Below are 16,340 nucleotides of genomic sequence, written 5' to 3' on the forward strand. Positions count from 1 at the left end.
ATGAAAACCAGTTAGTACATAGAATACAAGGAGTGCACTGTGAACGCATGTGGAGTCTACCACTCACAAGATGACATGCAATACGGAGGCTAGCGCTGAGAAGCTGTGATTGCTTATGAGGACCGCCAGGCCCATTGGTTGCCGCCAATTGTGACGGCGTTCCAATAAATACCACACATCATCTGTCATTCTCCAGCTGTACCCCCTCCGACTGTCCCTGCAATCTGTCAGCCGCTCTCTCTCTCTACGCGGGGATGGATCACTCAGTAACGTGACGGCCCACTCCCTCCATAAAGTCAGACCCAGCCATTAACCCTTACAGTGCTGAAGAGGCCAATGGTGCAGACACCTGCGGCAGCAGAAAGATTAAGGAAGTTAATTGAACAGTTGACTGCCAAAGGCCTGACTATCCCATTAATGACAGCGATTGCCAGACGCCGCCTCCGGGGAAAGAGGAATCAAATAAAAAAAGGCACAAAGTAAATGCGATGCTGCCCGATGTCCTTACACGTCTCTACAAGGAGTGAGTGACAGGGCCCATTCTACACGGATCAGACAAGCTAAGGAGATGAAAAGAGAGACTCACTCATAGCGGGGAAACAATGATGGCCGGTTAGCACAGCGGTTATTATAATTGTTCTACCAGGTGTCGTGACCCGCGAGTCAATAATCTAAGAGTGGAAAGCTCCAGAAAACACACCATAAATAACCTACATTAGATATCCCCGCCTGTCTGCCACTGCAGGACCACGGGAGGACTACTCCACATGCATAGGACAGCAATATATACCCAGGAACATTGTGCACTCACACAAAACGTATACAAGAGGGGACTTTGGTCGACTGTAGCCACTGCTACCTAGGACCATCCCTCTTATTAGCTCCCGACATCGGTATAGTGAGTAGCGACATTGCTGTGCCTTGCAAATATACTAAATATATCGCACAGTCCTTTTATATCATGTGTACCATGTATTGTACCTAACTGTATACATACTGTCACATTCCGCAATTAGCCTCAGCGCCCCTGATGAGGTCACGACTACCAGTGACTGAAACGCGTTGGGCGAGGCGTTATGCTACACGAAACGTGATTTGTCTGACTGACTACTATACGTATAACCTGAACAGAGACGAAGTAGTTTGTTTGTTGTAACCATCACGGTGTAGATCTGTTTTGATTGGTACTATTTGTTACCTTGACATACAGCCAATAGACCGACACAGGTTTCGGACTGTACTACAGCGACACAGGGAAAGAACAGCACAACTGTGTATATGAACTGTGATACATTGGCACGACTATGTGCATAAACTGTTATAAACTATTTTGTAAATATTTGTAAATATTGGTGAAGGTGTTACCACAATAAATACTCCTTATTTAAGCATATCCTATCTTTATAAGTTACATTAGATATTGGTAGCACTCTACTGTCAAGTTGTTAAAGTTAAAGTTAAAGTGTCACTGTCGTGAAATTTTTTTTTGCAGAAATCAATAGTCCAGGCGATTTTAAGAAACTTTGTAATTGGGTTTATTATCCGAAAAATGCATTTTTATCATGAAAAAGCAGTTTGAAGCTCTCCCCCCTGTCTTCATTGTTCTCCTATGGAGAGAGCTAAAAAAAAGACCAAAACAGGACAACAAAGAGTTAATCTACAAATCCCTCACGGGATATCTCCTGTGACATCACCACTGACCTGTCTGAGCTCGGATTACAGCTGTCACCCAGCTCTGTGCCTGTAATCCTCTGTTATCTACTTTCTGCTGCCAGCTAACTCCCTCCTTCCTCCTCCCCCCTCCCCTCTCCCTAGAGCAGACAGGGGACGTCTCCTGCAACAAGTCACAATTTTCAGATTTTTCAGAGTGGATGAAAAAGAGGAAGGAGGGGGGGACCTGGGAAAAGGCTTTTTACATGCAGATAATGGCAGATTTGGCTAATAAACCCAATTACAAAGTTTCTTAAAATCGCCTGGACTATTGATTTCTGCAAAAAAAAAAATACGACAGTGACTCTTTAAGCAAAAAAAAAAAAAATCTTTTAAATCAACTGGTGCCAGAGAATTGTAATTTACCTCTAATGAAAAAAAGTCTCCAGTCTTCCAGTACTTATCAGTGGTGTAACTGTCCAGAGTCTCTCCTGCTCTGGACAGTTCCTGACATGGACAGAGGTGGCAGCAGAGAGCACACCACTTCCTGCATACACCACTTGAAGACTTAAAGCGTAACTGCCATTTCAGGGCCATTTTTCTGAAAACATTAAATATCAACAGTACAAGCGATCTTAAAGGGAACCTGTCACCCCCCGTGCCGGGGTGACAGGCTCCCGACCCCCCGTTAGAGCCCCCTATACTTACCTCATCCCGCCGGGTCCCGCTTCTGGATTCGGTCGGGTCCCGGAGATCTCAGCCGCTGCAGCCCGGCGCGCGCGCTGACAGATGAGTCCAACGCTCATAGAGAATGACGGAGCGCTGGACTCTCCTGTCATTCTCTATGGGTGTTGGACTCATCTCTCAGCGCGCGCGCCGGGCTGCAGCGGCTGAGATCTCCGGGATCCGACCGAATCCAGAAGCGGGACCCGGCGGGATGAGGTAAGTATAGGGGTCTCTAACGGGGGGTCGGGAGCCTGTCACCCCGGTACGGGGGGTGACAGGTTCCCTTTAAGAAACTCTGTAATAGGTTTTATGTACTAAAAGAGTTTCCTTCTGTAGTGAAAAAGCAATCTCCCAGCCTCCCCCCTCACATCAAATGAAGCAGGATTTCTGTCTCCATTATGTGGCTATGGAGAGGGGAGGGGTTGTTAGGAGTGACTGAGCACGGAGCAGTCCTGCAAAGCACAACACCCTGCAATCTTCTCTCAGTAAGTTCATAGATAAGCACTGACCTTTCTGACACCAGAATCCTGCGGTTTAGGTGCCCAGAGAGTCTACAAACAGCTGACCTTCATGTCACCTCTTCCTGCGCCCTCATCTCCCTCAGCCCCTCCCCCCTTCATAGGCTTACAATGGAGAGAGCAGAGCCAGTCTTCACTGGCTTCTCTGTAATGAAGACATGTTTGCCTGATAATGCACAGATAAGAAGTCAGGGGGGGGGGGGCTGGGAGATTGCTTCTTGAGGACAGAAGGAGGCTTTTTTGGCTGATGAAACCTATTACAGAGTTTCTTAAAATCGCTTATACTACCGATTTCTGCAATAAAAAAAAACATGACAGTTACACTTTAAGATATTTTTTAATAGAAGTAAATTGCAAATCTCTGACACTTTCTGGCACCAACAGACTTAAATGAAAAAAAGAAAATTTGGTGAACAACCCATTTAATGATTTCATGGTACAATTTCCTAGGCGTTTCAGAGTATTGTGGCCATCTTCAGGACTTTCCTATAGACCTAAACAACGAACCAGCAATGGAAGGAAGGTGAAGGATGAATCAGCACATGACTGGGCAGCCTGCTGTCACGTCCCCTAAGATGACCCACGGTAAAAGCTCATCAGATACACAACCAAACCAATAAATTACATTGGAGTGTAAAAGCATCAAATGGTGCACTAAACCAACAACCTGAGGAGGCTGGGGTACCAACCTGCACATTTCTGCTGGGCTGGGTGCAAAAGCAAGTGTATGTGGACTGAAGGTGAGCGGTGATGCTTCATTCACTAGGCTGTGTAGTGTACATCCGTAGGGAAAGATAGTGATCAGCAATGCACACAGCAGTGTATATATTTCTGCTTACTGGGCCAGGTACTCTCACACCAAGCCCAGTGACTATGTAAGCAGGACCAGGGTTCATTAAGCTTAGGGTATACTCATTGAGTTGAGTGATGGAAAGTTCTCCTGTGAGGGTATGTGCACGCGGCTTAAAACAGACAGAAACTCTGTCACGTAATCCGTCGCTCGCGGACAGTGGCGGGCACGTCTCTGCGCGTGTCAGACTCCATTCTATGCACGGGCGGATTCCTACCTCGTCCAAAGATTAAACTCGATCATTCTTTGGACGGAGGAAGGAATCCGCCAGTGCATAGAATGGGGTCCATGACACGGGCGGAGACGCGCACGCCCGCAGCTGTCCACGAGCGGGTGCAAGCTGAGAATTCTGCGACTGAGTTTCTCTCAGAATTCCTCAGTGTGCACATACCCTCAGGGGGAAAAATCCACATTAGTGGTTTTGCAGCCTACCCCAAAGTCAGAACTGCTTACAACCTTTAATATAATACAACCAATCAGTATATATACATACATACATGTAGTATCACAGACTTATAAATACAGATACTGGTAGTTGCCTGTATATAAAAAGGCTAAAAACTGAGCACAGACTCTGAAGTATACATCTGCAGACACGCTGCCCGCAGCAATGGGAAGTGTTAATCGATCCTTCAGGGTCCTACAACTTGTCAAACAGAGTCAGTGCAGACAGTCTGATGAGGACCCTGCTACCTCTCTACTCTGGTTACGTAGCAACATCCTTTGCCGTAACCCTTAAGCGTCGCTCGCACCCGTTCTGCCCGTTCAAAGGCGCGAGGGTCGCAGGCTGTAATTACGGCCCCTCGCTGTCTGGTAATGATGCATTAATGGTCTGCAAATCCGTCTGAAGTTTGACCTAATGTGATGCGGGCGAGATCGCCCTATTAATGGTGCATAATTGTACCGTTGACCTTGCCCTACCCCTGGCACCTGCCTGGCAATGTGCTGTCCCCAAGACCTGTACTTTTTCATTTCTGCATGCCTTGCTAAAATGGCTGCCAGCGAATTATCTGCTAGCGCTGCCGCTCGGTGACGGGCAGGAAACAATTTACAAGACGCTTTAATAATACACAGCGGGAAGGAGAAAAGATGGTAAAAATAACCTGTCATCCATTAAACAAAACGTTCTTTATACACAGCAAAATTTGGTGTTGTCAACTCTAATAATAGAGATAGCAATAAACATCAATAGGTATACGGATGACAGACTGCAAAGGCAATCACAATGACTAACATTATGCTTCCATACTATTATAGAGCTCAAGGTAAAGAATCTCAGGCTTCCTTCTAACCTGGAGGGGGTCGTAGCCTGAGCAATGATTGGTTAAAGCTTTGTTCACACTAGTGTCATGGCATTACTTTCTAATAGAGGCCACAAAGCTGTGACAGCTGTAGTAGACAGATCGCAGGCATACGGAAATAAAAAATAAATCAAAATTTGTAATTTACTTCTATTAAAAAATCTGAAGTCTTATCTATTTATCAGCTGCTGTATGTCCTGCAGGAAGTGGTATCCTTTCCAGTAGAGTTTTTTCAATGGGGATTTGCTACTGGTCTGGACAGTCCCTGACATGGACAGAGGTGGCAGCAGAGAGCACTGTGTCAGACTGAAAAGAATACACCACTTCCTGCAGGACATACAATAGCTGAAAAGTACTGGAAAACTAGAGGATTTTAAATAGAGGTAAATTACAAATCTATATAACTTTGACACCAGTTGATTTAGATGACTTTTGATGAAGTCCATTGGGGGACAGTAAGAACAGTCAAAGCAATCTGAAATTCCTTGTTTTTGTCCTGGAGACCCCTCAGCAGAACACTACTGCAGAAATCTACATAGGAGTGCTCTGTTATACAGGTATTACAGTCAGATCACATTCATGGGGCCACAAAAAGGATTAAACACCTGTTGAACAAAAAGTTTCTAGATCTGATCGGTACTCACCAGAGCCGGCAGGATCTTATCGGCAAAATACACGAAGCCGGCACCAAAAGAAATGCCAATAGCTGCCGGAAGGAAGGCCAAGCTGCCATACTGGCTGGACATCTCTATAGCCGGGGCCAGGAGGGACCAGTAGGAAGCAGCCAGCATAACCTGTGAGACAGAGAATACAGGGATGAGACTAAGCACAAGACAAGTCTAGCAATATGATAACTAGCATCATGTATCTCAGAAATAGGGAAACTTCAAGCCCTCCAGCTTTTGAAAAATTACAATTCCCATCATGTTAGGACAACCAAAGCTAAGGCTTTCCGGGTATGATGGGGACTGTAGGCTGGAGGGCTGTTAGGCATGCTTATATTAAAGGGGTTATCCACTTAAGTAAAATATATGTTAAATTATGCCCCTCCTGGAGACTAACAATACATTCCTTACCTTTTCTGTCTCCTTCCCTCATTTTTGAGTTGCTGCTTTCTGCTAAAGACTCTATCTGAGCTGTTAAATCTGTCTCTGCTTTTAACCCCCTACTCCCCTCGCCCCCTTCCAAGATGTCTGATGTAAACAAGTTCCTCTCTGCAATTTTGTAATCAAAGGAAGATTTATCAACCTGATCCCAGATTAACCCTCCCATCATTACAAAGAAACTACAAAGTTGCAGATAAAGCCTGACACACTTGCTTACATCAGTGGTCTCAGACAGGAAGGAGGGAGAGACAGAGAGAAAGGCATACACGGATTGATAATCTGCCAAATAAGGACATCTCTGCAGATCATTGCTCTGTCTAATAACAACAACAACAACCAGCTGATGTATCATCGGCTGATCCTTGTAGTTTATTACAGCCTACAAATCACCGGCCTTGCATTGCTAGGTGTGATACCTATGCACGGACGACGGCCAATGTGTAAAAAAAATTAAATACCTTATACATACCGGTCCTTCTCACTTCTGCCCGTAGCCGCCACTGGAACTTCTGAGACTCTGACGTGACAGATGCTCAGTCAGTCATTGGCCGTGGCGGTGTTCCGTCTCAGCCATTGATTGACTGAGCGGCCTGTCACTTCAGAGACGGGCTCAGAAGTTCCTGTGGCGGCTGCAGGCAGAGAGCAGAAGTCAGATGGACACCAGGGAGTGCAGAGAGATATGTATAAGGTTTATTATTTTATACTAAGGCAAAGGCTGCATGGACATCTATACATACATACACACACACACACGAACAAACATATACACACGGCCCTTGCTGAACGATTATCGAGGCTCAGTAAGCGACATTAGTGATCAGCCTATGTAATACAGCGCTTACACACAGATTTTTTGTGTCTTCAGCAAAAAGCAGCAGCTCAAAACTGGGGAAAGGAGGCTGAAGAGCTCATAACACGTATAGAATGATATGGGATGATTCAACCTACATTTTACCTTACTGGATAACTCCTTTAACCTCACTTCATGTATGTATTCTTCCCCTGCTTTGCTTCCACTTTAAGGCTATGTTCACACACTGTTGAAATTGAGTGGATGGCCGCCATTTAATGACAAATAATAATCATTATTTCAAAACAATGGCTGTTGCTTTGTAGTAACGGCCATTATTTGCCATTAAATGACGGCCATCCACCAAATTTCAACAGTGGTGAACATAGCCTTTCTGTGTTCTAAATACACTTCCGGTTTTGGTTGCAAAATACTGCGTGGGAACTTAGCCTCAGCCTGTAATCCAACATCTAAATTAAAATATTAATAATTTTAGCAGGAAGTTGAAGGGAAGATTTGATGAAACCTAACGCAGGCTCCCGCTGTTGTTGTCCGTAATATGCTGGGCACTTAGTAAGCAGAAAAACTTTCCTTTTACTAGTTGATATTTATGCAGCGGCAGGTTTCCGCAGAACACGAACATCTCTCGCTGGGCAAAATATTCATCACAGTCAAGTAACATGATTTACAGCATTGAAAACCAGCCATTAGCCCAGGCTGCTGCTTTCACTGCTCCAGGAATATGTTGTGTATCCTATAGCGCGGCCAAAAGAAGCTGCTGCCCAAAGTGAAGTTAATCAGCGCTTTACTATTATGGCTACAGTCCACTTTTTACCTTTTTTTTTTTTTTTTTAATACTCTCGGAATCGTCAAATATTTAGGATGTAGTCCTCAGCGATCTGCTAAGGGAGTTCAGACTTCAGACAATTTACTAAAATGTATTTTTTCAGGGTGAGCCGTGCCACAAGTCTTTAAGTGCTTATCAGCTGCTGTATGTCCTGCAGGAAGTGGTGTATTCTCTCCAGTCTGACACAGTGCTCTCTGCTGCCACCTCTGTCCATGTCAGGAACTGTCCAGAACAGGAGCAAATCCCCATAGAAAACCTCTCCTGACCTGGACAGTTCCTGAGTGGTAGCAGAGAGCACTGTGTCAGACTGGAGAGAATACAGAACTTCCTGCAGGACATATAGCAGCTGATAAGAATGAAGCCTGGATTTTTTTATTATTATTTTTAAATAGAATTTACCGTATTTTCCGGCGTATAAGACAACTGGGCATATAAGACGCCCCCTGACTTTTAAGAATGTCAACCCCTGCCCCTGCGGACAGTGTAGCGTACGTCACACTGCCTGCGACGGGAACGGCACCGGAGGCCGGGAAAGGGCCGTAGGTGAGTTAAATGTTTTTTCGTTTTTTTTTTTATAGTGGTCGCCCCATACAGTGGGGATGGGGCCATTTTTGAGCCCCCCCCATTGATGGGGCGACCATACCCGGCGTATAAGAAGACCCCCGACTTTAACCCTGATTTTTCGGGTTAAAAAGTAGTCTTATACGCCGGAAAATATGTTATATATAATTACAGTGGTGCCTTGGATTACTAACATAAATCCACTCTTAAACCAAAGTAAATTTTCCCATAAGGAATAATTGAAATGCAGAGAATTGGTTCCACACCCCAAAATAATTATATTTTATTCTGAATAACATGTGAAACAAACATTCAGAAACAGCAGAATATGTGATATTATAAGTTACTGTACAGTAATGGAGAGGATGGGAAACACAAGGGTGGACAGAGACTGCAGGAGCATGAAGGAATGAGCAGGACAGATGTGGGCACATACATGCAGCGCTCTCTGTCTGGGGAGAGAGGGGTTACAGCTATGGAGAGATTACCCCCACAGTCCTGTCCCCTGATGTGAGCACCAGCCTGAAGTGTATTTGCTATGATTTGGAAGGTGAGGGAGACTTAATGGGTCAGAGTACAGGGCTGTAGACCCCGCTCTTACACCAAAGCAACCAGTCCCGGGATGGAGATATCCCCGTCGGAAGCCGTACTTTTCTACCTCCAGGGAACCAATCCTGCAATCCTAAGAAAAAAATGTATAAGCATTTCCCTAATACGTGTATATTGGTGATTTGTATAACTGTTGCGGGGCAATACAATACCTTAATAAAATTTCTTTTAAAAGGGGTTTCCAATTTAATATTTCTTCTCTCCTATCCTGTACATACAGGACAAGTAAACATTAAGATCAGAAAACCCCTTTAAGGCTAGGGCTATATGGTACTTTCTGATCAGGCGGCCAGAACCTGCTGTGTCATGCTGCCCGATTACACAACCCTGGCACTAAGGTGAATGGAGTTAGGTTGCAAATGCCAGCAGCGGTCACAAATAATCTATCTAATCCCAGTCAGATTCTTGCGACTGCAGGGCAGTATCATGACCACAGTCTTGTTACACAATCAGGTAGTTTTTAGTCAAGCCTAACCTCCAGCAAATGAAACAATTTTATTATCTCTCTCTCTAAATTAAAGGATCCCTCTTATTTGAGGGGGTCACGATCCTAGCAAGTCCATGCTCCCCGGTTAAAATGAATAGAAGTAAGAAGCCCCATAGACTTGCAAAGCATACCCATTGTTTTGGGGATCCTACTATATGGTTCAAATGTCCCCTTTAAGAAATGAATACCTTTTTTGACCCTGATCTTGACTATAGAAATCACAGATGGAAGGAGTGGGCAGATCACATCACACAGTAGGTATAGCATTGTGATCAAGGTCACAGGGGAGGCTGCAGACTGTACCCCGCAGCAGCATGCATGTCACATGCGGCGAGGAAAATCCAGTGCACTGCAGATATGGAGCAGAAATAATTAAAAAGATAATAACCATATTACGTACAAGAAGCAATAGCAGTCCGCTTATCTCTCCTCTGTACAGTATTCTCATTTTATTCTTTCAATGACTACAATAAAATTCTCTGTTCAATCCCATGCTGCATAAAGAGAAGGATAAGCATGTCATGATTAAAATGCATGGTTGCTCGGCACACCCTTTATTTTAGCTCAGCGTGCCATCTGCTCAGTATATTGTATCTGTGGCATAAACTGCACAAAAGCAACAAACTGAACGCAAGGAGCCTTGCATAAGACGTACACGCAAGATCAGTGCAACACACACTGTAATCTTATTAAAAATTTACTTTTCTAGGAATTTTTTTCTTCCAAATGAACTGGTTTCAGTAAATTAAACAGATTTGCTTCTATTTAAAAATCTTAAGTCTTCCAGTACTTATCAGCCGCTGTATGTCCTGCAGGAAGTGGTCTATTCTCTCCAGTCTGACACAGTGCTCTCTGCTGCCACCACTGTCCATGTCAGGAACTGTCCAGAGCAGCAGCAAATCCCCATAAAAAAACCTCTCCTGCTCTTAACAGTTCCTGACATGGACAGAGGTGGCAGCAGAGAGCACTGTGTAATACAGGAGAGAATACACCACTTCCTGCAGGACACATAGCAGCTGATTGATTTGAAAGTAAAATAATTTTGCATGAGTGCCCCTTTAAGTTTCAAGGGGATTACGCATTTACTTGGAAAATCATTTTCTATATGGGCCCATAGCAGTCGGTATCAGTCATTCTGATTTTTATACACTGTTCTAAGAACCTCACAATAAAGTCTCAGCTCCAGGACTGATCACAAGGACGGAGGATCCTGCCTTAGGGTCGTTCGCTACCGCAGCTTGTATGACCACCGTGGCTAAGACAGTCAGCTGCTCCTCTCCTACGTCGGTCATTGACGTCTTAAAAACTTTTCAGACAATAAATGTTCTGTTCTCTTCTCTAACCAGCCCTTCTGAAATAATAAAAGAATAGATGGTGCCTTTTCCATAGAGTAACACTGTTAGTTTCTTGCTATAATTGCCTTCATTGTGTACCTGTACGTAAAAATACAGAATGTCCTGATCCCGAAATAAAGGGAAATGCTGGTGAACACGAGAAAAAGCAGCAAATGGCAGAAATATAAAGTCACTTTAATGTTGGCTGCTTTATAAGTTTGATAAGTAGAAAGATTTATAACCGCATAGAAGATTGCAGCAAATATTCCACTTTACTGCTCACAGTGATCCTAACAGCAGAGATCAATCTGAGACGGGAAACAATAGCCCAGCAACAGGTTCAGCGTCCTGACAGAGTGGTCTGCAAGAAGAGACATCAGTCTGTAAAACACGGCCAGTCACAGCATGGCTAATACTAAACACTGTCTTGGTTTATATAGAATGAATGAATTTTTTTACTAATCCTGAGTTACATCCTGTATTATATTGCAGAGCTGCGCTCACTATTCTGCTGGTGAGGTCACTGTGTACATACATTACTGATCCTGAGTGACATTCTATATTAAACTCCAGAGCTGCCCTCACTATTCTGCTGGTGAGGTCACTGTGTACATACATTACTGATCCTGAGTGACATTCTATATTAAACTCCAGAGCTGCCCTCACTATTCTGCTGGTGAGGTCACTGTGTACATATATTACATTACTGATCTTGAGTGACATTCTGTATTATACTCCAGAGCTGCACTCACTATTCTGCTGATGGGGTCACTGTGTACACACATTATTGATCCTGAGTTGCATCCTGTATTATCCTCCAGAGCTGCCCTTACTTTTCTGCTGGTGGGGTCACTGTGTATATACATTACTGATCCTGAGTTACATCCTGTATTATACCCCAGAGCTGCACTCACTATTCTGTTGCTGGACACTAAACTCCTGCAACCCCCCTCCAAGTCTCACTTCCATTCTGGAGACGCTCTTTAGTCCTTTACTGTGCTGGTGGCAACAAACAAACCACCAGTTTGCATTGGAAAAGCTGCAAGAGCTTCCACAATATGACCTTAGTGTATAAGTGTATATAACAGCTGGAGACACCACAATCCTAGCTACACAAACCTATTTCAACATTGGCTTGAAGGGGAGGCTTCCAAGTAACTGTACAACAGGAGGCAGCAAGGTATATTTTTATACACTTTACAGAACTATTAATTTGTTCAGGTTTTTTTTTTTACATATAAATTATGGTAATTTTTTTTTCCAGGGCTGAAAAATAGCCATAATCAGTGAGTAATGTAATTGGAGCCTGGGAACTCTTGGCGAGACACCTGTATTGCGACCGCAGATGTGACATAGATACGAGCTTCAGCCAAATGCAAATCACCACAAAAGGTCATCCTGCACCTTGTCCCAGGAGTGAAGAGCTCCCATCAATGCTTGGCACCAGCGTACCGGCCACCACACAAAGCCAGGGTCCCGACGGCTTCTGCAATGTAACCCAATGTAACGCCTGCTGAATAAATGTGTATAAAGAGACTGTGCGGAGCTAGGGGGTGCCCTGGGGGGGAGCAGGTACAAGTTCTCCCAAATAGATTGTTTTAATATTATATTAATATTATTAATCATTCATAATGAAAAGGAGGAGCCCAAAGGAAGGGATGGTGCATCCCGGCGGTGATTACAATCAATTGCATAAACTAACTGGTGTGAGGAAGCAGCCGCTCCATGCATTATTAATCATAGTAAGCTGATCTTGTTAAAGGGAATTACTAAAATATATGATCTGAATCCATAAACCTTCCCACCATTGCATCGGCTCTTCTTAAAGGGAAACTGTCAGCTAGAAAATACAACGTACGTTTCAAACCGCTTACATGGATACATAGCTATGTAGGCATTGAGGCTATACTTACCTTTATTGTAGTTGTCTGAGGCTGCAGATTCCTTTTTATCACAGCTCTGAAGTGTCATAGAGGTGTGCCAGATATAAAGTGACTTGGCCACACCTCTATGACACTTCAGAGAAGCAATCAAAAGCATTTGACTGCAACCTTGGACAGCTAAAACAAAGGTTTGGAACAAAGGTGTCACTGCTTACACAGTAACATACATTTAAAGAGGACCTGTGACCCCCCGTACCGGGGAAGAGCCTGGCCCACCCCCCGGTGGAGACCCTTATTCTTACCCCGTGCACGAAGTCTCGTTCCTTGACCCACTCCCACTGCAGAGATATCGCAGTCTGAAGCCCAGCGTGCGCTCATCAGAGAGAAGTCCGACGCCCAGAGAATAACGGCTCCATTCATTCAACCCTTTAAGAGGTTTGGGACATCTTTTCTAGCCGACTTAGAGCTCTATTATACGGGACGATTATCGGGTGAAAAATCATTCTATCGTTCAAATTTAAACAATAATCGTTCTGTGTAATTGCAGGCAACGATCGAAAAATCATTTGTGTATCGTTGATCTTGATCTGAGCCTAAAATTATCGTTAATCGATCGCTGTATTTCCACATTCGTTCGGTCAAGTTCCGCATTTGTTCACTAATGGTTCAGTGTAATTGCACATTGTTCATTGTTTTGCTGGGATCATAAGGAATAAACGATCATAGTAACGATCGTAACTAACGGCTATCGTTTTGTGTAATATGGTGAATGATTTCAGGTTAACAATAAATCTTGTTTGCCATCGTTTATCGTTAGTTGTTAAAAATCGCTCCGCGTAATAGGACCCTAAATCTGGGGAATCCAAGCACTAAACAGAATCAAGATCTTGTACAGGGAACAACACAATGTGCTGCCATGAGCTCCACTCACAAGGGCTTATAAAATAAATTGAGTGGGAGCCGGCGTCTGTCTTGGAGGGAGCCAGCTCTGCAGACAGCCGAAGGTTAGAGAACGATCACAGTGGATTCATCTCTGTTCCGCCATTCATTTGGCTTGTTAAGCGTTGATTAATAATTGCTCCTGGCGTCTTCATACGAGAGATTTACTCCATGATCCAACCACCGGCCCCTTTGTTCATTAGTCTTCCCTTCTGTTCATACGGTGAACGAGGCATGCTATTATATAGCATCAAGGAAAATATAACACTATCCCATAAAGTCAATGTAACATAACATTGCTCAGACCTAGACAGGGCTTGTATCTGGCTAATGCATCGGAAAGCCCATCTGTAGCACACAGAAGGATTGGGTTCATTTAGAGAGAAAATGGTTTTCTATGTTTTGAGCCTCACAATAGCCAAGTCACAATGGGTAGACTGGTTTAGCTGGAGTTATTGGGAGTCAAAGTGACTGGCAAAATCTTATGGGTGTTAACAATCAAGTGAAATATCATTGTGGACTTTGTCAAAGGCCTTGGTTGCCAGGGAATATATTTTACATTGTAATCTGGGCAGGCTAAGGTAAAAAAAAAAAAAAGTTTGCTTACCTGCACTACTCCCGTTAAGTAGCAGTTCCTATTTTGTGTCTTAACTGAAGGAAGTACCTGCTTACCCAGGTACAGCCGCATCACCATAGTAGGCCATATAAATGAGCACAGTCAGAATGGCGGCAGCAGGGAAGTGGGGCAGGCGAGTATACATTTTTCCTAACCTAGCCTGGCTACATTTTATTGTAAGATATTCTCTTGACAACTAAGATTATGTTTTATTTTATGTTACAAGCACTGCTGTAAGAAAATGCAAAAAAAACAAAAAATTTTTTTACTTACCTACCCTAGTCCCCTGTAGCTTATCTCTTATGCCAGCTTCCAATTTAATGCATTGGAGCAAGACCTCACACAATTACTAGCAAGGATGTGACATCACTGTGGCCACTGGTTGGTTAAAAAGGGAAATTCTACTCCATCATTTCGGAAGCAGGCTGAATAAGAGACTAGCTGTGAAGGACCGGAAGTTGCTCTATCAGACTGGAGTAGGTAAGTATTAGGTTTTTTTGTTTTTGTTTTTGTTTTGTTTTTAAACAGTAGAGCCAGCAATATATATAAAGAAAAAACAGAATGCAGGATAATTCATTTAAGGTGGCCATGCACAACAGAATACTGATGGCGGAACCTGAACCTTTGTGTGATTGTCGCAACTTTACCCTGATGGCTGATATTGTGAGAAAACAGGATCGGGGTGCTAGATTTATACACCCCTGGTACTTTTGTGTTCAGAGAAGGAAACCCACAGCCAGAGCTATCTGGCATTGGCTTACTTCCCTCTCCTCACGTATAGTACATGCACACTCCACCATGCATTCATGTGTTAGGGTATGTTCACACTGAGCAAAATCGGCGGAATTCCGCCTGCCTCAGTGTCAAACATTGTGTCTATGGGAGGGCATGCGCAGCTCCCCTTTCCTGGGCTCTCTGCTCAAAGAATTGACATGAGAGCCTTGCTTCGGAATTCTGCTGATTATGCTCAGTGTGAACATACCCTTAGGGTTGGAAGAAACAGCTGCCAGCCAACAGCTAACTAAAGTATATGGCCTCACTTATAATTACATAGCTTACAGGAGAGTTCAAAATTGGTTGAGTGGTCTCTGAATTGTCGCTCTCCAACTGTGGCAAAGCTACAACTCCCATTATGTCCAGAAGTTGTATCACAATTGGAGAGCAACTGGGAAGAGATGGCTGCCTAGAGGATTTTACCCACTGACTGCACAAAGAACTGCATCCTAAATTAGAGAGAATGTACGTCCATATATACAGATTGTATAGTCTATATAGGTCACCCCAGATTCCAAATGTCACCCAAACTTTTCTCTGCAAAGTAAGTGAAGGTATTTAGCTTCAGATATTAATGCATTCATTCCTTGATACGCCTGCGTAGAAATCAATGCCTTTCAAGATTCCTCATTTCTATTTCTCTCTTCAAGCTGCTTGGCGCTCCAGACTCGAGACATCATTTCATGTAGTAGCTGCAGCCAGAGGGCCCCCTCCCTTTCATTGTTCACACGTCTAAAGGCTCAGTCTTAGCGGGAATCAATTTTAATGGAAGAAAAATAAAACTTTGGTGGTTCTTTTAATCTGGCACGATTTTTAACAGAAGCCGGAGGAGTTAGCTGCCAGATGGATGCCAAGGATAATATCAACCGAAGAACTGGAGCGGGACATCTCACTCCAGAGATGTGAATGTAGGTAGGCCTGGATGATGAAGGCCGTATGGCGACCGGCTGTCCTCACCATCGTGCCAGGAGTCAAGGACACCAGAATGCCTTCACAGAAAGACACAAGACACTTATTGGAGTTTGAGAATAGATGAAGGAGACCGCACAAAATTTCACTTTTAATCACACTAGTGCAACATTTCGGCTCAATGTATAGCCTCTCAAGCAGTGATAAAGTCCGAAGCCGAAACGTTGCACTGGTGTGATTAAAAGTGAAATTTCCTTGGAAGTGCGGTCTCCTTAGTCTATTCTGATACTTTATATGAACCTGGGTTCGGTTTTCCGAGACGCGCACCCACACTATTTTTTCTGGTGCTGCTGAAGACTTTTTGGATTGATTTATTGGAGTTTAAGCTCCAGGTTTTGGCTCGTGTTAAACAGCTCAATGGACCCTTTATTTAACCAATG

General features: G+C 43.8%; 1 protein-coding gene across 7 annotated transcripts in view; it reads right to left on the reverse strand.

The window, feature by feature from the left end:
• The window catches only part of SLC39A11 (solute carrier family 39 member 11), a 420,528-nt gene that overhangs the window by 176,435 nt on the left and 227,753 nt on the right, over positions 1-16,340 (reverse strand). For all 7 annotated transcript variants that reach the window (XM_069952867.1, XM_069952866.1, XM_069952868.1 and 4 more), the window contains one exon: positions 5,690-5,839. In XM_069952867.1, the coding sequence (XP_069808968.1) occupies positions 5,690-5,839 (150 nt within the window). The remainder of the gene's footprint in view (positions 1-5,689; positions 5,840-16,340) is intronic.

This window comes from Dendropsophus ebraccatus, chromosome 14 (assembly GCF_027789765.1).
Source record: "Dendropsophus ebraccatus isolate aDenEbr1 chromosome 14, aDenEbr1.pat, whole genome shotgun sequence".
NCBI lineage: Eukaryota > Metazoa > Chordata > Amphibia > Anura > Hylidae > Dendropsophus > Dendropsophus ebraccatus.